Source organism: Liolophura sinensis, chromosome 8, assembly GCF_032854445.1.
Source record: "Liolophura sinensis isolate JHLJ2023 chromosome 8, CUHK_Ljap_v2, whole genome shotgun sequence".
NCBI classification, from domain to species: Eukaryota; Metazoa; Mollusca; class Polyplacophora; order Chitonida; family Chitonidae; genus Liolophura; species Liolophura sinensis.
In genome coordinates, this window is record NC_088302.1 from 52,970,050 (window position 1) to 52,993,156 (window position 23,107).

A 23,107-nucleotide genomic window follows, 5' to 3' on the forward strand; every position below is an offset into this window, starting at 1 on the left:
CTAAAGATCACATTTACAAATAAGTTTTGACGCTCTTTCGTATGATTTTGGCATCATTTTTATGTTTTCTTCTTCATTAATGATTTCCAGGCGCTAAACGTAATTTGAAAGGAATAGACAAAAAACCTTCTGCTATGCCCACTGAGAAAATGAATTGATTTTTACACCTGCAAGTTAGGTTAATGAAGGCCCTTTACCTTTCATCTGGTTGAAATGAGACTGCTTGTTCACAGGCCACTGTAGCCTACTTGTTACATTTTTTTAAACTCCAGGCAGCAAACTTGTAGCATATAACACGATTTTGCAATGACGTAACGGGCCAATTTCGATGCAAACAACCCAATGATGGCGCTAATTCAACACAAAAAGTAAAATTATAACGACTAATGGCTTGATATCATATAACGGCTCATGCTATTTTATCATGGTGATAATTACAGTGGTGAATGAATTCCAATGGACCCAGTGGTTAAAATGTCACGGTCACTAACATATAGGCTGATATCAAGAACAACAACATATGGACCTCTGTTCTCACCCCAGGGATTCCACAGAGTTGTCCAGGGTTACGCACTTTCCCTTTCACTCCACGCTGTGCGTGAATTAGTTTTGTGCTTCAAGTATTCAGCACATCACACATTTGAGTCACAATGCTTATTTCTGAGGAAACCCATTCTATGTTTAGTATTGACCCGCGCTCTCTGTTATGACGTGTAGCATTTGTCAGGGGAGTGTGGTTCTAATAGAGTAGGATCCTGCACTAAGCCTTGTTGTTTCTCAGATCGACTCCTCCGAGCTATAAGGCCCAAGAGGAATGGGAGCGGCGGGGATTTGACAGGACCACCATTACGGTTTCTGGAAGCGCATTAAAGAATTAATCACTATCTATGCGGTTGCTGGCCGCCGATGGGCGGTAGTGTTGCAGTAGAGTGATATTTATCTTGGAGCGATTGAATCGGCCAAGAAGCCAGGCGGTGCCATCATGTCCAGGGGAAGATACATACAGTACCAGCTCACGCCGGATCCTCCCCTCTCGCCAGGCCCATCAATAGAATTTGGAGTAAGTCATTTTTATTGTATGCACGCGCCACCTGTACACTAGGCATTCACTTCATACCTACCAGTCCGTGCAAGGTATCATGCTCACGAACTCAAACCGTCCTGAAGAACTGTCAAGAATTTCACTGACTCCGAAAACGTATTTTCAATCATAGTCTGTTCATTGATAATGTCAATTGAAAACGATTTTCAATACTGAAATCGACAACACCACATTTAATAGATTTTCATTTGGCTTTTGGATTTGATATCAAATGTGTTACAATGTGTTTAGCTTACAATGCAACGCAATATTTAGTTCGCAAAACCAGTGTGCATATTGGTTTTATTATATGATTTGTAATCGAGTTGTATGTTCAGTATGTATACACAGCTTTCCTTTATAGTTTGGATGTTATTTTGGCAAAATAATCTTACAATTGGTTTTGAATAGACATAATTACACGATTTTCATTCAAATCACATCTGTTGCTAAAGCAATGTAGCAACTGGCATACAAAATGATACATAAACCGGAAACAACAACCAGTAGCATCCCTTACTCTCACAGCTTTCTGTTCATCGTCATATGACTGAAAAATTGTTAAGTACGACGTTAAACCCCAAGCACTCATTCACAGCTTTCTATGGCGCGCTGACCTATATTTCTTTGACTCCCACATGGGCTATTATTGCTGATGGATTGCGGATGTTTGTAAATTGTATCAATATTAACTACTTTTGTATTCATTCTGAACTCTGTATACTTGTGTTGAAGGGCATACCAGACCTCCATCAGACTTGTTCAACCGTAAAAGTTCCAAGTCGTTATCTTTTTGGACTGGTTGTAAATAGCTGAAGAAAAAAACCCCTCCATTAACCCAACTGTTCCCATGAGCATGCTGTGAGCTAATCAATATACATATGGTTGGCGGTGCGCATCTGCTTGTTCTTTGACCTCACATCATGTGTAGAATCGATTTACTGTCGATATACCACAACAAGCCGCGTACAATCCTAGATGCTTTACCAGGGACGCACTAATCCTGGAACGAAATTACATGATGTTCCTTTGGCTCACGTCACTTTGGAAACAGCAACCACCTGCTATTTAGTTACACTTTCGTTTTGCTTTGCGCACGTCACCAAGCACCAAAACACTTAAGGAAATAATTTAATATATCAGTGGACATGTTAGCGCATGTTGTTAAACCAGAACAGTGAAGATACATCGCAGAGACAATGTTCTTACAGCTATATGATTAGGACGAGAGATGGTATAGAGGCTTCACTATGCTCTTACAGCTTGGCGATTAGCTGATAGGCGGACAGAGGACGTACATGAGCTTTACAATAATCTCACCGCTTGATAACTTGGGATGGAGAATCTACAGACTTTACAATGTTCTCACAAGTTGATAATTAGGGAAATAGAACACAGGGACTTTACAATGTTCTCACAGTTTGATGACTAGGGAGAAAGAACGTACACAGGTTTTACAGTGTTCTCGCAGATTGATGACTAGAAACAGAGAACGTACATAGGGTGTACAATGTTCTCACAGATTGATGACAAGGGACAGAGAACGTACATAGGGTTTACAATATTCTCACATGCTGATGACTAGGGACAGAGAACGTACATAGTGTTTACGATGTTCACGCAGATTGGTGACTAGGGACAGATAACGTACATAGAGTTTACAGTGTTCTCACAGATTGATAATTAGGGACTGAGGGCGTACATAGGGTTTACAATGTTCTCGCAGATTGATGACTAGGGACAGATTACGTGCACAGGGTTTATAATGTTCTCACAGATTGATAATTAGGGACAGAGAACGTACATAGTGTTTACAATGTTCTCACAGATTGATGACTAGAAACAGAGAACGTACATAGGGTGTACAATGTTCTCACAGATTGTTGACAAGGGACAGAGAACGTACATAGGGTTTACAATATTCTCACATGTTGATGATTAGGGACAGAGAACATACATAGTGTTTACGATGTTCTCGCAGATTGGTGACTAGGGACAGATAACGTACATAGAGTTTACAGTGTTCTCACAGATTGATAATTAGGGACTGAGGGCGTACATAGGGTTTACAATGTTCTCGCAGATTGATGACTAGGGACAGATTACGTGCACAGGGTTTACAATGTTCTCACAGATTGGTAATTAGGGACAGAGAACGTACATAGTGTTTACAATGTTCTCACATGTTGATGACTAGGGAAAGAGACCGTAGATAGGGTTTACAATGTTCTCACAGATTGGTAATTAGGGATACGGAACTTACATAGGGTTTACAATGTTCTCACAGATTGATGACTAGAGACAGACAACATACATAGGTTTCACAATGTTCTCACAGATTGATAATTAAGGGCAGAGAACGCACATAGGGTTTACAGTGTTCTCACAGATTGATAATTAGGGAGAGAGAACACTGGCTTAAACAATGTCTCACAGATTGACGACAAAAGACAGAGTACCTAGAGACCAACTTTATAGTGTTCTCTCAGTTTGGTGAATAGGGACAGAGAGCAAAGAGACCATATCATGTTTGAAGGTTACATACAGTGTAGAGACAATATCTTTAGAGCCTAGTGGCATCGAAGCTAGTTTTCTGTTGCAAGTGGCTACGTGATTCAAAATTGGCGCATATATTTATATAAGGATGCTGACAATGACTTGAATATCTCCTCACTCAAGATGTTCAATTCTGTGTGCGTATGTGTAGATAGACAACATATTAATAACGCGAACGACAAAAGACAACCGTCTTGACCTCTCCACCACGAATTGTAGACTTATACATGTATCCTCAAAACGGCCATATCTCTATATTAGAGAGTTGCCACTCAACAGATGTAGCAACTGATAACTCTTAAATTCCTTAGGGACTTATTTCCCTCAGTAACAGAAAAAAGCTGGATTCCTTTACACTTACCGAGATTAAGTCTGGATTCAAACTTTTCTAACGTTTATGAGGGCTGACAGGCCATTACATATAACATAAAGCCATATAATAATGTGGAAAAACAACATGGAAATCTCCGCTATGTGCTATGTTTATCTCCGATTAAGAACAAATCTATTTGAAACTCTCGTAAACATTGTTAGAAAGCAAAACTGCTTTCAAACAACATCGCACACCAATCTTACACGTGAAAGAAAGTATCAGAACTATATTCAGCCTGAAGGCGGCCGATTCAAATCGTAGATCCTTCTGCCTCGTAGATTTGCCTCTTCCAATAGACAGAGTGGACAGTGCTAATGGAATTAACGTACTGACCCGACTACAGGTTGGTGTTAACGAGTTTAATTAGCTCTGGCCATCCAAAGACAAAACATGGTCATGAGCTCATCTCCCGGGACCTCTCGGTGTTCACAGCTTATGGATTGAACACGGCCACACCTGTAACCAGGGCTAGGTTATATACCTCACACATGGTATTTGGAAGCCTTGGCATATGGAACATTTGCTTAATATATCTAGAAGGGCATAAGAGTGAAAAAATACAACCTCATATAACAAGAGCTGTAAGCAGTCAATGTTGAATATTGTTGAGTGGTCATGGGGAGTATAGATTGAGATAGTGTAAGAATATCGACTGTCTTTTCCTGAGTCAGGGAAACCAGAACTGATTGGATGTGCATCTGAGATTCTTGTTGGGTGTACCATTTTACTGCATGTACATAAATGCCTGTATTCTTCGATGGATAGATATACATACACAACGGTTACCTTGTGGATTGTAAACAAAATCCTAGAAGAAAAATTCATAAAGTAGACTGTTGTAGCATTTCCAGCCTTCAGTAAAGACAGGAATAAACGGCATATGAGTCCATTGACTTGATTGACTGGTGCTTAAAGCTGTGTTCAAGGAGTTTCCATTTATATGATGGCGGTTTTTAGATTTATGGGAGGAGAAAACCACCCTACTTGACATGCTTTTTGACTTAAAGCCGCAGTCGAAGTAGCGAAAGCTGGATTCGAACGCACGATCTCATTGGTCAAATACGCAGTTAGCCAACGTTTTAACACTAGGTACAATGTCGAGGTGTAGATACGTTGTACATCTGTTTATTGGAGAAACATCTAGCTACGCATCGAAATCCGTTTCGTGACATTATGTACATTTATGCTTATATTGGGAACCGTATTTCTTATGAAACAGTTTGCAGCTCTGCCTAAACAAACTGAAGTCCAGGCAGATGTAACTTGTTCTCATTATTAGAAACACGTTGGCTGGATTTAGATGGCAAGGAGATTGATTGCAATGAGTCATGGGGCTCTCGTCCTACCGAGAGTGGACCACTGCACCATGGAAATCAATCAAGGCTTAACTTCTCCGCTTCCCTTCCCAATCACCCATCACCATTATAGAATACGATATATATTCACAAAAAGGGATTATTTTTTTCTTTTCTTAGCTCTCAATGCCTGTGGCTGCTCGGCGACAATATGTGGACACTTCTGTCGTCGTTTCCGTTGCCTAAAATCCTTTGAAGACCACTTGAATTTCTGACATGGTTTTGAAGGGTAGGGAAGTCCCGGGTTCGATTCTAGGTGTTGTTTGTAGGTCTGTAGGCTTTTCAGACACCTGTCTAGGTGTTGACACCTCGGCTGTTTATTCTAGCCCAAAACTTTAACGCCGCCAAACAAGTGAAATATATTAAAGTAAAATAAGGAGTAAGTGTAAAACATGAATCAATAAAAACAGTGAACGGGATATATGGTTTCAAGACACCATATAGTCTTCAATCTTACAATAAATTTGTTTCCTATGGCATTGACCTGGACAACCTATTATGTAGCATATTTAAATTATATCTTTGAATAAACTATAGAAGAAAGTACTACAGTCTGGATTTAAGCGTGGACCATCGACCGAAAAGAGTGAGTTATTTATCATACATTGTGGAATTACTGTGGTTTGGAAAACGGTATTTTGTCTGTACTACCATTTAATGGCTCATTTGTATAATGTAAGGTCATTCAACCAAAGAAGATGGCAATTGTCCAAAATCAGCTTCTCCCTAAGTAGTTTCCACTTTCACGGTAAAACGAATATATTTCTGAGAACGTGATTATGTGAAAATGAGAGGTACATTACTAGCTACCGCTTTCAGCGTTGGTATCTGTGTCGACACGTTTACAAATGGACTTCCCACACCTGGGGGAATAAGGATTTTAGAGGTTTTAAATCGTATCTGGCATTAAATGGTAGGAAATGGCGAGCCACCTGCCCCTGAGAAATACAAGATGTGAGAAGGCGAGTTTAAGTGATGATTCACCAATGCCTAATGGGGCTTGAGTTTATTAAGCCATTTGTCAATTAGTAAAAGGAACCAAGAATCGTATTTTATGCAATGTTATTCTCTTGGATGAATGTTGATATATATCCAATGCCATCAGTAACTTTAACATGCTTTTATAGTTTGGTCACGGGTTTGGATCGTGAGCATGATACACATTCAAGAAATATTGTGGTTAAAGAAACGGAAAATAATACTGCAGTTTGTATGAAAGAGAGTTTTCGTCAGAGTTTATACAGTATTCCTTTCCAACGAGAGGATAGTTTATATCAAAAATTGTTGATCAGCGTGTAGGCCTTTAATAAAACTAACCATAAATGGTGCTTTGAAAGGCAATTTCGGTTTTAAAACGTCTATATTTTTGACTACATGTTTAAATGGTGTTGTGATCATGATCTGCATCCAATTACACTTGTTCCTATTTAATGCCCAATGTTATTGAAAACAGAACTCTGACTGTTAAAAACATTAATTTTGTTTTTGTGTGGATGCATTTGTTGAAAGTAACCCCATTTACCTGACCTTACGTAGACTACCTTTGCAATATTGACAGCACTTTGTAATACTTGTTAGACCTTGTTAGCTTTCTGCAAAACCTTGAGTTTTGCTTTGCAAGGAATGTACCCGAAACCATGCCCAATATACTTTCACTATCGCTCAGCATAAACATTATGGCTATGATTTCAAACAGGGAGGCACATTATGATACTATGAAATCGACAAAAACACAAAGAAACAAATAAATTAGTAACTAAACTGAATGAACTGTGTCCTACCTCACTGCTTAATCTACTTCGGGATATCGATAAAGGAAATCATTTCAAAAACCAATTATACAGTCATACGTTGGTGGCAAGTATAAAACCTTATAATATTCGATCTTTGGTAACTTTGCTTCACTTACTCTAAGGAAGTTGTACTGACCATGACAATGGGTACAATAAAACACAATTTTCACCGTTCTAGCTAAAAGAAACCAATCTATTTCGGGCTGTGTAGATTTAGCGCAGGACCCTAATGTATTGATCCCCTGGTGCTTCTCGTAGATTCACACAATACACGGTGATAATAGCTTTGCAGTGACACAAGCGCAACTGATCATCCCGAAATAAAGCTCCATTAGTGGTATAGTTAAATTCACAGACCTAGATGTAAACAACCGGATAGAGTGTTTAGGTCCTAATTCATGGGAAATAAAGGAATTAGATATCCAAAAGTAATACCCAGTGTGTGCGAGGCAGACTTAGCCTGAACATAGGAGAAGGTAGTAATTGCATTACATGTGAGAAGCCAGTAACTACATTAACTGATCAATTGTACCAAGTCATAAGCAACACCTGCTGTGCAAGTTTGCCGTCAGTTATGACTGAAGCTTTAATAATCCCCTTTGTCAATATTCTATTTGCATGTAGACGAAATGGTAAACTGCATTTGATCATTTATGATGAAGTATTAGTATATCTCATGACCTATTTTCCTGTTACTGATTTTGATGGTAGAAGGAAAACGTTACTAGTGAGAACGATGGTAACTGGTACTTTTGTGTTATTGTGGCTATTGTGGAGTGGCTCTTCAATGTTGCTATGAGATGATGCTACAACTTGAAGTTCTCTTGGCCATGCATTCAAACATATTCATTAAATACATTTAACTTACACCTGTCATACCGATCTATGAATTTAGCAGTTCAATTAAAACGCCATTTAGTATCCCACAAACACGTAAAATCCAACATTGTGCTAGATCTTTTAATGGTGGAGAAAGATATATCTTTATACTGTGGACCATAAGCCATGGTAAAAGCAAACCAGACCAGTCGCTGGCTTAATATTTCTGGACCCAATAATCCCACTTACTTTAGAGTACATTTTATATTCCGTATGATCTGTCAATTTATAAGTCCGATAAAGCGGTTTTTGGCGTTCGTAATCTGCGTATACAAGCGTTGGTTCCTAGTGACTTTGTTTTGTTCAAACACTCTAAATTACTGCAGTATTGCGTATTCTAATGAATATGGCAGATCTCTGAACTGACAGAGGTATGTGTTTAGCCAACGCATTAACAACAACGGGAAATTCAGTAATGTGTGCAGGTTACAAGGTAATATAACTTATCACAGACGGTGACCGTGATCTAAAACTTCAGATAAACCAAATAAAGTATATGAAAGCTACTCAAGTATTTAGTTCTATCCATAATGGCCTGGGCCCAGTTGTTAGACTGCGGATTGGCCAATGCTGCTTTGAAGCCATATTTGATATTTAAGACTTTAGCCAAGCTCAGCAGCTGATGCACTTGTCCAAAGTCAAAGTATGAGAGTAGCAGATTTACTTCATATTTAATATACTCTCACGAATTTATTTTGGGACTAACTACAAAATTGAAAACTTGGCTTAAGATTAAATCTGGAATTAAGTGTTAAAACAGTTTTAAACAACCAGGCCAAGGTCATCATCCCAGCATGGCCTCCAGCCTGTGTTCTTCTGGTATAAAACCCACGTGATTCAGGGCAAGAAGAACTCAGCTGACATAAATATAAACAATACCGTGAAGTTGGTTAACAGCTTCTCCATAATCCTTTCAAAGCAGGTTGGAAAACACTTCTCCTATGTAACCCCAGTAAACGAGTGTTTGGAATGGTCAAACTATACAACCTTTTCCTGTATATGCCTGATAATGCATAATGGCACATCCAAATGTCAGAACTAATAACACGTTCCACAGTTTTATCTTTGGGCAATGGATTCAGTCATGAAAAAGTTGATCGCACACTGATACCCTAAATGACATGGTTTAGTATCGTTATACAGCCAGTTTTCTCGTTCAGTTTCCACTCCGAAGCAATAATAACAAATACTTTTATATGATTGTGTTCTGGTTTTATGGCTTGGTTTTTGTTTTTCCTTTTCTGTTTTTTCCCTTTGTTTTTGTTTCCTTGTCTTAGTTTTGTAACGCCTGCTTGGTACTTTGTGGATTAAACCATTTTACGTAAAATATAGAGATTACATCTCTATTATACTTTGGCGCCATGCTTTTTACAACAGCGACGTTGAAAGCGAGGCTCGTGCATTACGTCACCTGATCAGAGATTACTACACTGTTGACCATAAAGTTGGAATAAATTAATTCGACGACTGAATTCGGAGTCATTCTAATTGTACGCGGTATTGAATGCTTGATTATGGCGTAGATATCAGCATAACACCAAATGTTGGTCTTTTCTACACATATCAGCCTATTGTAATCTTTAATGGATCGATTATAGGCTGTAGAACGGCGTAAAAACAAAAACTGGCATTTCAAGACGAAAGGTTTGAAGGCTTTACTGCAATGTCTCCATATCACAAACATAAACGTATTTGTTCCCTTCGTATTATAAGTTACAGACAATACAGTTTGTAAGAGAAACAGTCATTAATATCTCGTATGACCACCCCTGACACGAATCAATGCGTCAAGACGTCGTTGCATGCTGTCGACCAGATTGTTAATGAATTCAATGGGCAGAACGTTCCACTCATTGATCAGAGCCTGTGCCAGTTCTTGCAGATTTTCAGCAATATTGTCACGTGCGTTGATGGCTCGCCCTAACTTGTCCCAGGCATGTTCTATTGGGTTCATATCAGGGGAACACGATGGCCAAGGTAACTGCTCCACCCCTTGTGCCCGAAGAAATTCTCGTGTTGCAGCGGCCCTGTGTGGTGTAGCGTTGTCGTCTTGCAAACGAAAATTGTCTCCATAAACCCTTCGTGCGTATGGAAGGCAATGGTTTTCAAGGATATCAATGTACACGACGGCGTTGACGTTTTCGTCGGGCACCACAAACGGCGTTTTTTCACCATAGTGAATACCGGCCCAAACCATTACTGAACCGCCACCCCCTTGATTGTTTTCCTGCACACAGTTATCTCGAAGGTTATCTTCTCGCAAACGACGAACCCTTTGCCTTCCGTCCACAGGTTTCAGGAAGAAGCGACTCTCATCCGTGAAGAGCACATGTCGCCAATGCCCTAACTGCAATTGTCTGTGCTCCCTAGCCCAGCAAAGCCTTTGGACTCTATGTTGGGTGGTTAGGCGGGGACATTTGGTCATACGTCTTGCTCGATAACCATGCTGAAGTAATCTGCGATTCACCGTTGTTCGGGAAACATTGATTCCGTAATGCCTCCGCCACAAACGGCGAAGATGGTTCGCAGACATTTTCCGGTTTGTGCGAGAGAGATTGAGCAGTCGGCGGTCATCCCGTCTCGTAGTCAGTCGTGGTCGTCCTGGAGTTTGACGTGGCCGCAAATGACCCACGTCTCGATGACGTCTGATGATTTTGCTGACTGTACTTTGCAATATGCCTATAAAATCGGCAACATCGGACTGTTTGTAGCCTTCTTGATGGAGGGCAATCACTCTCCGGCGTATTGGCATTGGAGTAGCACGAGGCATAGCCGGAATCCCCGCTACACTACTTTTTGTTCCATGCGAAACCGAGAACTCCGTTGCGCGCGAGGTAATTTGACCTCTCTCTGAATGAAGATCACTGGAGAAGCACCAGGCACAGGGCTTTTTATCACTACCATCAGAGCTTCTTATGTAATTCTCATATAAGCATAGAATAAAACATTTTTGTACACGTAGTAAAGAGAGATTATGCATCAATTCGTGTCGGTTTACATTATTTTTGAGGCGAAAAATAATATTAAACTTCTGGGATTGTGGCTAAAATATTTTATTCCAACTTTATGGTCAACAGTGTACTTTCGCCTTATGTAAACAACTGCACGTGAAGTCGGACGTATAGAACTGTTGCGCTGTGCGCTGTTTACAGGCGTTCGGGGTTCTCCGTCCGTGCTCAAGCTGAATCATAGCAATTTAAATATATTTACACACTTAGCACTTCATTTGGCACAACAGAATTCCGAATGGATACGACAATAGTTCTCGTGGGTTCCTCACTGTGTTCTCGACGCTGGATGACCAATGGCACAAGCTGAAATACAAGACTTTTCCCATACCCAGTCGATTAGACTGCAATGGCATCTTTTTTTTCACATGCCGCACGAAGAGTGGTGACTTACTTTGCCTTTCAACTCTACATAAACGTCACCGCTTGCCTTGACATTCGCGATTACTTCTTCGAACTCTCTTTTCATGCTGTCTTTCGAGGGCGCCTCCATGTTGAATAACTTAATATTCATTAGCTAATAGGCCTACGTGAGTAAATAGTTTATTTTTATTTTGGATGTTTTTGATTAGTTCAGATACAGCTAGGTGCTTGATTTTTGTACCAGTGGTAGAGATTTAGGCTCAAGGAATATGGAAATACTTATTAAATATCTGATACTCCTCTTTCAACAATTATCCCCCAAAAACTGCGCTGATGGCGCCCGTCTATAAATGAGCCTTTTTCCGGGACGGTAGGATTACGTAGAAAGGCGAGTGATCTCAAATGAGATTAAACATGAGCAATTTGAGCAATTGGGTCCAAGATTTGCTTTCGAAGAGTGCCAAGAATTGAATGGGCAATACTGCCATAGATATATTATAGGTCGTTGAAACACTATACATTTCAGTACTGTTTATTGCACCTATAGTTAATGTATATCGGCATTTTGTCTGACTCGGCTGGAACAGAAAAGTTTTTGCCCAAGGTCATTGCCCTTTTCCCTGGATATTACCGAATGGGCAAACTACTATGCTTTCCCTTCTGGTAGCAACAACTAAAAGATGAGGCCATGCTAGGTTAATTTTCTGATATGTTCGGAAATATATACTTTGGGGGTTGAAGCTGACAAATTTACAGTCAGTGCCTTTTGTAACCTTTAAGCCTCTTTTGTGGAAGTGAAGACGTTCTGGTTCACTTGATAGCATGATGGGATTCATTCAGTTCGCTCAGCGCCAGTTTTATATGATGAGAGGTTTGTAATATACCAGGCAAGGCGCCATTGTCTCCCCTGAGATATCTATGTATAATGTGCTCCGGTAGCTTTTCTCACTAAAAGAAATGTATATTAGCCGAGTATAACAAGCACTGAATGGGTAAATATCCATACACATTTTCAGTGCAGTTGCCATAGAGGTAATTTCTATACCTTTGTTACATCCGAAACTTGGGAATTTTTGCGTCAAGTCAGACATTCGTTTACCACTCGCAGTCCATGAAAGAGTGTGTTGCACCGTGTTATATAATAATACAGGGCCCGGTTTCACAAAGCTTCTTAAGCTTCTTAATTGCTGAAGTTGGTAGTATTTTGCCTAAGTCCATCATGGAGTGTTTCTCGAAAATGACTTAAGTAAAACACTACACAAAACTTGAGCAAATTACATAAATTTCTTAAGTATTGCCATATCAAAAATGGCGGCTGTTTCTTTGTACATATATTTATTTACCTTGCGGGATTTCGTCAAGTCAGTAGAGTACTCAAATAGGGATTCTACCACCAGCTGGAAGAGAACAAGAACTGCAAGGATTTCCGCACCCTTAATGTTCAGGTAGGCATAATTGTTGTCTTATTTAAGCAGTATACATACTCATTTTTAGTCTCAGCTGTAAAAAATTTCTAAAATTATTCTGAAGCTTCAGAATAACTTTTCAAATATAATTAATTCACGGTTAAAAAAAGATCTTTTAAAATATCACAATTCTAAGTTTTTTTGCATTTCACATGATTTGTAACCATCAAATGATAACAAACAAGGGTGCTCAATTGCAAGATACCCATATTTGTGCTGCCAATTGTACAGAGACTTGCTTCAAGATATTTTGGCGTGGTAGTCAGTTAATTGGTGAGCTTAAGCTGTTAACCATAAGCTGCACATATATATGTAGGTTGAAGTTTTATTGGGGGTCTAAGTTGAAGTATTTAATGTATTTTCAGATGCTTCCTGCAAAAACTCCTGACCCCGGAGAAAAAACTCACCATACAGGTGTAATGTTGTCATCTTACAGATTACGATTTTGTATATAACCGACACTGGCGACAATATAGATCTACCGGTACCAGTCGAGTCATTCTGTGTTGCGTTCCTGTCCATAATTAGAACCCGCAACATTATATTTGGCGACGAGAATGGACACATCGTTATCAGTAAGACATTTTGTGACTCAGAAAACACGCGGGAATTAACCTTTTACTGAGAAATCACTCTAAACCAGTGAATTTTACGTCACTTTTGTTCCACTCAGCTGTTGTGGCGCACAGCACACGCGGCTGCAACAACAACATAACGATGGCCCAGTCACTGCCGACATTCCCTTCGTTCGACGTGCACAGTGACCCTTCATCAATAGCTCAACGATGGACTAAATATGTCCGACGTTTCCAAAATCTTCTAGTTGCCATGGATATCGCAGATAAAAAGCGCCAAAGAGCCCTGTTAATCCATTACGCCGGCGAAGAAGTCAGTGATATTCTGGATACGTTACCGGACACAGGTGAGGACCTAGAAGGAGCTCTAGAGAAACTGAATGCTCACTTCAACCCCAGACGAAACATTGACCATGAAACATACGTATTTCGCAGCACTAAGCAAAACGTAGGCGAAACAATGGACACGTACGCTACAAGTCTGCGCCAGTTAGCTCTTACATGCGAATTCTCGGATCAAAACAGAGAAATCAAAGGCCAGCTTATACAGGGATGAAGCTCCAACAGAATTCGGCGACGCATTCTGCGTGATCCAGGCCTCAAATTGATGGACATATTAAATTTAGCTAGAGCTATGGAACAGTCCGAACGCCAGGCGAAGACGATTGAACAGCCCAATCAGCCTATCCCAGAGACTGTAAATACTGTATAAAACAAGTCTCAGCAAAACAGAACAACAACCCCTGCCCGCAAATCCATTCGTAAATATGCGAAACCATCCAGCAACAAGCCTCACAGTAAATACTGTAGATATTGTGGCTATGCATATCCCCACCCAGAAGGAAAAACCTGTCCAGCTAAGGGAAAGGCGTGTGGATTTTGCCATAAATTTAATCACTTTCAATCCGTTTGCCGACAGAAAAAACGTCAACAGCATGACACTGGCAAATTTGAATCTGTCAAGCAAGTCAGAAGCGCTGCACACCTTGCTGACTCCAGTTCAGATGCTGAATATGTATTCACCGTATACAGTCACAGTGATGGAATTTTCACAAAACAACCAATAGTAACTGTCGCTGTCAACGAAAAAAAAACACTCCAAGCTGTAATCGATAGAGGTGCTGCTGTAAACATGTTGAGTGAGACACAGCTTACTCTAAAGCCTGCTCGTGATATGAACAAGTTACTGCAGATATTTGCCTATAAAACTAGTCCGTCATGAGAAATCGTAGGTAAATTTTCAGGAACTGTCACAGCTGGAAATAAACCTGTGCAAACAACCTTCTACATCACACCAGGAAATTGCGACACTCTACTCAGCTACAGCACATGCGTGGATCTTGGAATTCTTAATATTACAGAGTGTATTCGTGAAATACAGTACAGTCCTACATCGCTTACCAATGAAATCGTGTCTAAGTACAAGGATTGCTTTACTGGACTTGGTAAATTGAAAGGTGTTCAAGCCAGACTGCACGTGGACAGCAGCGTACAACCCGTCGCTCACCAACACAGACGTCTCCCGTTTAATCTGCGTGAATGTACGACAGCAGAACTCAAACGACTACTTGAACTTGACATTATCGAACCAGTTGGTGATGTACCCACACCATGGGTGTCCCCTATCCGTGTAGTCGAGAAACCTAAAAACCCATCTCAGATCAGAATTTGTGTTGACATGCGCGCGCCAAATGACGCAATTCAGCGAGAACGACACATAACTCCCACTCTGGATGATATCATATCTGAACTGAATGGATCTACGATATTCTCCAAACTCGACTTGAATGCTGGTTACCACCAAATCGAACTTCACCCAGAATCCCGCAGCCTCAGATCGTTCTCTACACATATGGGTCTCTTCAGATACAAACGCTTGAACTTTGGGGTGTGTTCAGCTGCCGAAGTCTTCCAGAACCACATCAGAATGGCTCTTTAAGGACTACCAGGTGTTATTAACATTAGTGATGATGTACTTCTCCATGGACGTGACCAACAAGAACATGATCAACGACTTGAGGCAACTTTACAGCGCATACGAGCACTCAACCTCACTCTGAACCGTGAGAAATGTGAATTCAGCAAGTCGAGGATTGAATTCTTCGGATATGTGTTCACAAAGGATGGTCTTTCTCCTGATTCACAGAAAGTGCAAGCCATCAAAAACACCACCCGCCCTGCGAATACAACTGAAATTAAAAGCTTCCTCGGCATGGTACAATATTGCGCTCGCTTTATCCTCAATCTTGCGACCTTGTCGAAGCCACTGCACGATCTAACAAGACAAAACACAGTGTTCTCCTGGACCCAAGCAGAAGAGAAGGCATTTACGGACATTAAAGCTGCCCTAACAAAGTGTTATGGTCTACTATGATCCATCGAAACCTGTTGAACTCATAGTTGACGCAAGTCCCGTAAGACTCGGGGCGATACTCACTCAGAAAGACTCTTCCCACACCAAGATAATCTCCTATGCCAGTCGATCCCTCATGCCTGTTGAACAACGCTACAGTCAAACAGAGCGTGAAGCACTTGGTCTTACCTGGGGAATACTGCACAATCATCTCTATCTCTATGGACGAACATTTACCGTTGTTACAGACAACAAACCCTTGATTCCATTGTTCAACAAAGCCAGCTCGAAACCTCCTACGAGAATTGAACGCTGGATCTTAAAGCTTCAAGGATACTCGTACAACGTAACATATCGCCCAGGACATGACAATCCAGCTGATTTTCTGTCCACACACCCTGTTCAGTCACCAGACGCTCCAAGTTGTGAAGAAAAGATGGCTGAGGAACACATAAACTTTCTAACGCAGCATGCAGTTCCGAAAGCGCTAACACTCGCAGAAATTCAAGACGCCACGAAGGCCGATCCACTGTTGCGAACTTTAATGGGCTTAGTTAAAGGCAACAAATGGAAATCTGCCTAAAAACCAAATGTTAACGCAAAGCTTGACAGCGCTACATCAAGACAGCTTCAGTCCTTTGCTACAGTGCACACTGAGTTATCAGTAAACTCTGACGGAAATTTCCTCCTGTTTGGTTCCCGCTTTGTGATACCAGCCTGCCTTCAACAGCGAGTGTGCGACCTCGCCCACGTTGGACATCAAGGTATTGTCAAAACAAAGAAACTGCTTCGTCAAAAGGTTTGGTTCCCTGGTATCGATAAACTCGTTGAGATTCATAACTGTATCTCGTGCCAGGCCGTAACCCCTGAAAACTCTTCCCGTCGAGAACCGCTCAAGATGACTACGCTCCCGCAAGCACTATGGGAAAACGTTTGTGCAGATTTCGTTGGACCAGTACCCTCTGGAGACTACTTACTGATTGTCTATGACGAATACTCCCGTTACCCTGAAGTAGAAAAGGTGTCTTGCACCTCTGCACGATCCACCATTCCCGCCTTTGACAAGATACTTGCCACACATGGTATACCATCAGGTTTGAAAACTGACAATGGACCTCCATTTAATAGTACAGAGTTTCACCAGTTCCTCGATTACCTAGCTATCAAACATCGGAGAATCACGCCGTACTGGCCAAGAGCTAGTGGTGATGCAGAAAGGTTCACCAAGACCTTACAGAAAGCCATGCGTGCATCTGAAGCTGAAGGAAAGCCATGGAAACAGGAACTATACAAATTCTTAAGGAGTTACCGTGCAACGCCCCACAGCTCAACTGACAAACCACTTGCTGAACCACTAATCAACAGACCGTACCGCACAACTTTACCACAACTTGCCCAACCAGTCTCTCAATCTGACATCCAGGTTAAAGACGATAGCGCCAAACAGAGAATGAAGTATTATGTACTCCCGCTCACAACCTTGATGAATCAGTGCAACCACGAGTTTCCAGTCGTAGACGACAGCCATCGGTTCGTTTCAGAGACTATATAACCTCGTGACTGACATTTCTGATTGATGCCCTCCAATCATGAACAATTTGAACTTTTAGTTGTTTGTTGTACCTTTAATTATTAACAAGTACAGTATATAAAGTGCTTAACATTTCATTGCTCTTCAAAGCCTAAGAGTCAGAGCTGGACTATACGGACAATTAATTTTGATATTTCGATTTATATCGTGTGCATAATAGCAGATCTATGATGACTAAGATCTCATGCTTTATTTCCAAACGTTGGGAGGGATGTAATGTTGTCATCCTACAGATTACGATTTTATATGTAACCGACACTGGCGACAATACAGATCTACCAGTCGAGTCATTCTGTGTTGTGTTCCTGTCCATAATTAGAACCCACAACATTATAACAGGAACCGCACCATGAGGAACACAACAATGCCCAAACAAGGACCAGGGTGCAAGACGAGCAGGCGTTTGGGACGCTGAAGCAAAGGTTTTCTTGCGTGTATGCGCATGGCGCTAAACTTAAGTGTACAAACTTGTGTGTTCTGCACAGCTCGGCAATGGACACAGGAGATATTTTACCCAGACAGTACGGCATTTCTGTCCCCTAACCCTTGTTCCTCCTGTGGAGAACGGAATTAAAAACACAATAGGATAGCAGCTACAGTTTTTGGCTGAAAACTTAACATGTAACAAACAATGTATAATACATAACAGTTAACAAGCTAAACAGTCACAGGAACAAAAATGTACATATGACAAAAATATGCTAGATTCCTTTATAACAATCATAAACAAGTAATATAGGTAATTACTTATCACTACTGCCTGAGCTCATATATCAGTTATCGGTACACACATGTTTCACATGTAAACGTATACAAATATACATTTGAATTAAAAGGTTTACTTGTAATATCACTGGAAAAAATGGGAATATAACGAGGGATGGGAATATCAAACAATAAGATCCAAGCATTCTGTAACAAACAGAATGTGTAAGTAGAAATCTGTGCTTATTTTTACTGTGTTTGACCTAAAATTTCTCCATGATGAGGTTACTCAATTTGTCCGATTCTCTGAGTTCCATGGAGCTTAGGAAAGTGTTCATATGGTATCCCACTGACAAAATGTAAGTTTCAACAGCAAAAGTAATATTTTAGTACATTTATTTGTCTCTAAAAATGCACTTATTTGGGAAAATTTTAGTGCAAATAAAGTAATTTTCTCACACCAGTTTACATGGCCAATGTTTATACATAAGTGTCAATATTAATAAAAATAAAATTCAACTATGTTGATTTACCATGAGAGTTTGAATATAAATGTAAATTGTCAACAGGTGAGCGACAAACAGATCTGTTGAAAAAATGTATAATTTCCACATGAACTTTGAATACATATTAAATACTGTGAGTTGCAAAGAATTCTAAAAGTGTAAACGTTTTTGGCACTATTTGAAACTGGAAACTTACAATTTGTATAGAATGTATAGGTAGTTTTACACCACTACTGATCTACCAATGTTATCATGTTGAATTATTATCCCTTATTTGTACAAAAGAATGTTACTCTGTATATTATCTGACTAGCTGGTATATGGATTATTTCAACAATAGAAAGTTAATCATACAGGTTGTCCGATGTATGTTAATATGTGCAGTGTAATAAAGTTAAATGTAGAGTCCTACAAAGACTTTGTCTTATGTTTTCAGAAAATCAAAATCGAGGAGACTAGTAGGAGACCAATTCAAGTTTACCACGTTTCAGATGTTGAATAGGTATAACACCACAATGATTTGATACATCTTCATCTTGCCATCACTATTAAACAAGTGTAACCATGAAGGTGCACAATCCAAAACCCTTTGCTTCTCCAGCACTTAACAGTTGTCTATAAACACAAAATATTAAAAACTTTTTTTGGAGCCAACTATCAACCTCACCACTCAATCCATGTACGTAGTTTTATTGCATTTGTCCCGATAATTTTGACTGATTGATTGAATGATTAAGGCTGTGGTTAAGAATTGTTCACATTTATCATTCATTGGTGAAGAGTACCTGAGTGCCCGGATTAAACCACCAATTGGTTTGAAGATGTCATGGTAAAAATCCAAATACGAACTCTCACCACACTTGACTATTTTCTGGGAGACCTACAGTGATTCCCGGTACACACATTAAATGTATTTGGATCAGTAGTTTTGGAGATGTAGACCATTAAGATAAATGTGAATTCTGATCACAAGAAAGTGGGTCAAAAGGCTTAACGATACATGGGATCCGATTTTCACAAAAGATGCCTTTTTCACCTTCTATATATGTGTTTATCTCACCAGACTTACACGTATGTAAAGGGGGATGGGTATAATTTACACTTAAATCTGCGATCCACAACCTCTGCCTCCGCTGAAGACATCTTAATTCCACGCATAATACTTAGCTGGATTCGTCTTCGATCCACTGCTGTGCAGATTTTCACTGTTTTGTGAACATTGTGAGATTGGATCTGTTAGTTGAATGATAAATTGATGGATTGATCGATTAACATTGCCAGTTACAGACAACTCAAAGAGAACTGGATCTGAACACGTGGCCTAACTGGTGAGTAGATTTGAAGACTTGCTTAGAATAAAACAGAGTATCATGAATGTTATGACATATCACTTCACTGTTACACTTCCTGTTTGAAAAGTCATAATTACTTAACACGGTAACCTTTATTACATAGCTCGCAGATTGGTTTTATTACATCATACAAAAAAGTACGTTATGCGGTGTCATTACTTTACCCGGACAGAACCTGGTACGGTAAGGCGGACAATCGGCCCCAGAGAGGTACTGTAAAAAAGGGCAAATTTCAAAAACCCAGCACAATTCTGTAAATTTCCGAATCACAAATATAAAACTTGATCGAAGCACCTATACAAGTTATATGGTCATAAAATAGATGGTTGCCTAGTATTAACCCATCAAAACAGCACTGTCGATCAAAAACGCCAACTTTTTGTTCAAACACAGACACTGTGTGTTTAACTTACAGTATGAAGATCAACATTAACCAGAAAAAATCTTTTTACTGAAACTTCCATGTATGTATTTATATGTGCCGTCAAAGTTTCGTTTTGGTTAACGTTTGTTTTCTTGTGTAAAATACAAACTTTACAGAGAGATCAATTTTGTCATATTTTAGCGAGTTTAAATTCCTTCCATAGTCGCTCAGGCATCCTTCATAGTCCAGCGAACTAACGACCTCACTCTGGAGAACAGATAGCACCTCAAAGAGGAGTTCGAATCTTTGTGGGGCTTTATTTCTTTCGAACCATACTTCTGTATGAGTGAAGATATAGGCCGTCTTGCATTAAATAAATGTTATCACGAATTAGAGTCATTTATTTATTTATTTGGTTGGTGTTTTACGCCGTACTCAAGTATTTGATTGGTGTTTTACGCCGTACTCAAGTATTTGATTGGTGTTTTACGCCGTACTCAAGACTCGCCGTACTCTATTTCACTTATACGACGGCGGCCAGCATTATGATCTGAGGAAACCGGGCAGAGCCCGGGGAAAACCCACGACCATCCGCAGGTTGATGACAGACCTTCCCACTTACGGCCGGAGAATTTCAGAATTTCAGTTGGATAATATAACAAATATATGAATCACAGCTCCTATTTATTCAATGAGCGCCGTTTTCACATAGGTACTAATACAGTTACCAAGCAAAAGAGCGAGCGTTCTTCAGCTTGACTATGGTATTAGTGCCTATACCGAAGCGTCACTCGCTGAGTAAAAAGTGGATGTGATCTGTATATTGTGATGTTATCAACCTTCCATATCAATATAATTTATGATGTTGGGGTCATTTTTAATCTTAAAATCAAAGTTAGTCACTACAAAACAGCACAGCTTCACGTTTTCGCTTTGGAGCTGCAATCAGTCGAAGAAGGGTATCATTTCACTGTGATGTAATGGAGCGTAAATCCCCTCTAAACGTCCCGTAACAAGCATAAATCTGACAGCCTAATTACCTTTAGAAATTAAACCGCCCCAGCATATCTAGGTAGCTCCACTGGCTGTGTCTGACAGTCAATTACCCTGAGCTTCAGGCCTATTATTTATACCCGCATATCCTGCAGAGCAATACTTAATCGTGTACATAAATGCTATACTTCGTATGGAAATACATACGCTAGACATTGTGTGTAACGTTAAAAAGGACGTATCCAAAACGAACCTGTAGTCCGACATATATGGCCAGCATGCATGGTGTATTTTTCTACCTGTACATTCGCATACTATTTTCTGCTCTTCCTTTTCAATAGTAATACTTGTGACTGGGCTTTCCAGGCCTTGGGATAACCCATACTCTCAGACGAAATCTTTAGAATCACTGTTGACATTGCGTGTGGTTTTCATTGCTTTAATTCGTCCTATATTTCTGTCTGCATACCAGAGCAGAGTACAGTATTGTTTGGGAGCTTTGGCTAGTTTGTCTCAGATTACAGTAACATCAAGCGTGGCGTTAGGAGCACGCGGGAACTACTTTACTCTCAGTGAACCGGTATACAGATGTTTTAGGCTGACTGTTATAGTAGCGATGCCAGTAGTGGTAAGGTATAGTCATAAAATTTCTTGACAAGGCAGATCGGAATGGTAGTATGGACTTCCTAAGATTTTGTGATCGGGACGTGTGCTGCAGAGACTTGGTGTTCGGCACCAGTAGCATTAAGGATGTACGTATATCTCTACTCTGGTGATCAGAACCAGTGACATTAAGAATTTTACGAGATCTTGTGATCAGAGCCAGTAGCAGTAAGGATTTTATGAGATTTTGTGATCAGAACCAGTAGCATTAAGAATTTTATGAGATTTTGCGATCGAAACCTATAGAGGCAAGGGTTTTATGAGATTTTGTGATCGAACCAGTAGCAGTAAGGGTTTTATGAGATTTTGTGATCGTGACCTGTGGTTGTTAGGGTTTTGCCAATGATGTCTTCCAGACGACTAGAATACAACCTTGCGGTGGCTATGGACTCAGTTACAGACAAGAAGAAAACAGTAAGTTACATATCTCTTCAAGGGTACATTGAAGACTTTACCTTTGGCTCTGTTTGATGAATAATACGCTGTAGTCTCTGGCAGCCTGATCCTTTGTTCTCAGTTATATGTCGGAACGACTACATTTTAAACAAAGCTAAACTGTGTATAGTAATCTTTTTCATCATTTTTTCCCTGGCTACTGACCTTTCAGTTGAGATCTACCCAATAAATCTCAAACACGCTTAAGTTGATCTCTCACTGCACTCTGAAGTATTGTTTAACCACGATGTTTTGCCATTTGATCGAATGGATGAAAAAATGAATTTGTATGAAAGATAACCGAAGGCAATAAAATAATGTATTTTTAGTGGGAATTATCAATAGAGGTTTCCAGAGACAGTTTGCGACCGTTGTCGGTAGAACTGTAACATCCCTAGTCGAGGTATAGGTGTACTGCGGCTTAGTTACCTATATATTTATTAACAGAGTAGTCTCCCTTGCTGTGTATGTGGTACCACTATATCACCCGACGAAACATGTCGGCACACTCCAACCCTCAGTGGGGATGATCAAGTGCGATTTTGACTAATACAGCCATTATTTTTCGGACAATAATTATAGGTTATTGGATTGTATGGTCCTGTATGGACGAGTCCTTGGCGCCCAGCAAAGGGATGAGCTTGCGAGTCCCTTTCCGGCGCCCAGGACGAGTTATACATCCACTTCTCAAAAACG

At 40.1% G+C, this 23,107-nt stretch overlaps 1 protein-coding gene across 1 annotated transcript in view; it reads left to right on the forward strand.

Moving 5' to 3' along the window:
• Window positions 1-962: 962 nt before the first annotated feature.
• LOC135473861 (ankyrin repeat and death domain-containing protein 1A-like) overlaps window positions 963-23,107 on the forward strand; it is a 66,504-nt gene continuing 44,359 nt past the window's right edge. The window contains exon 1 of the mRNA XM_064753781.1: window positions 963-1,060. Within this exon, the coding sequence (XP_064609851.1) occupies window positions 983-1,060 (78 nt within the window). The 5' untranslated portion in view covers window positions 963-982. The remainder of the gene's footprint in view (window positions 1,061-23,107) is intronic.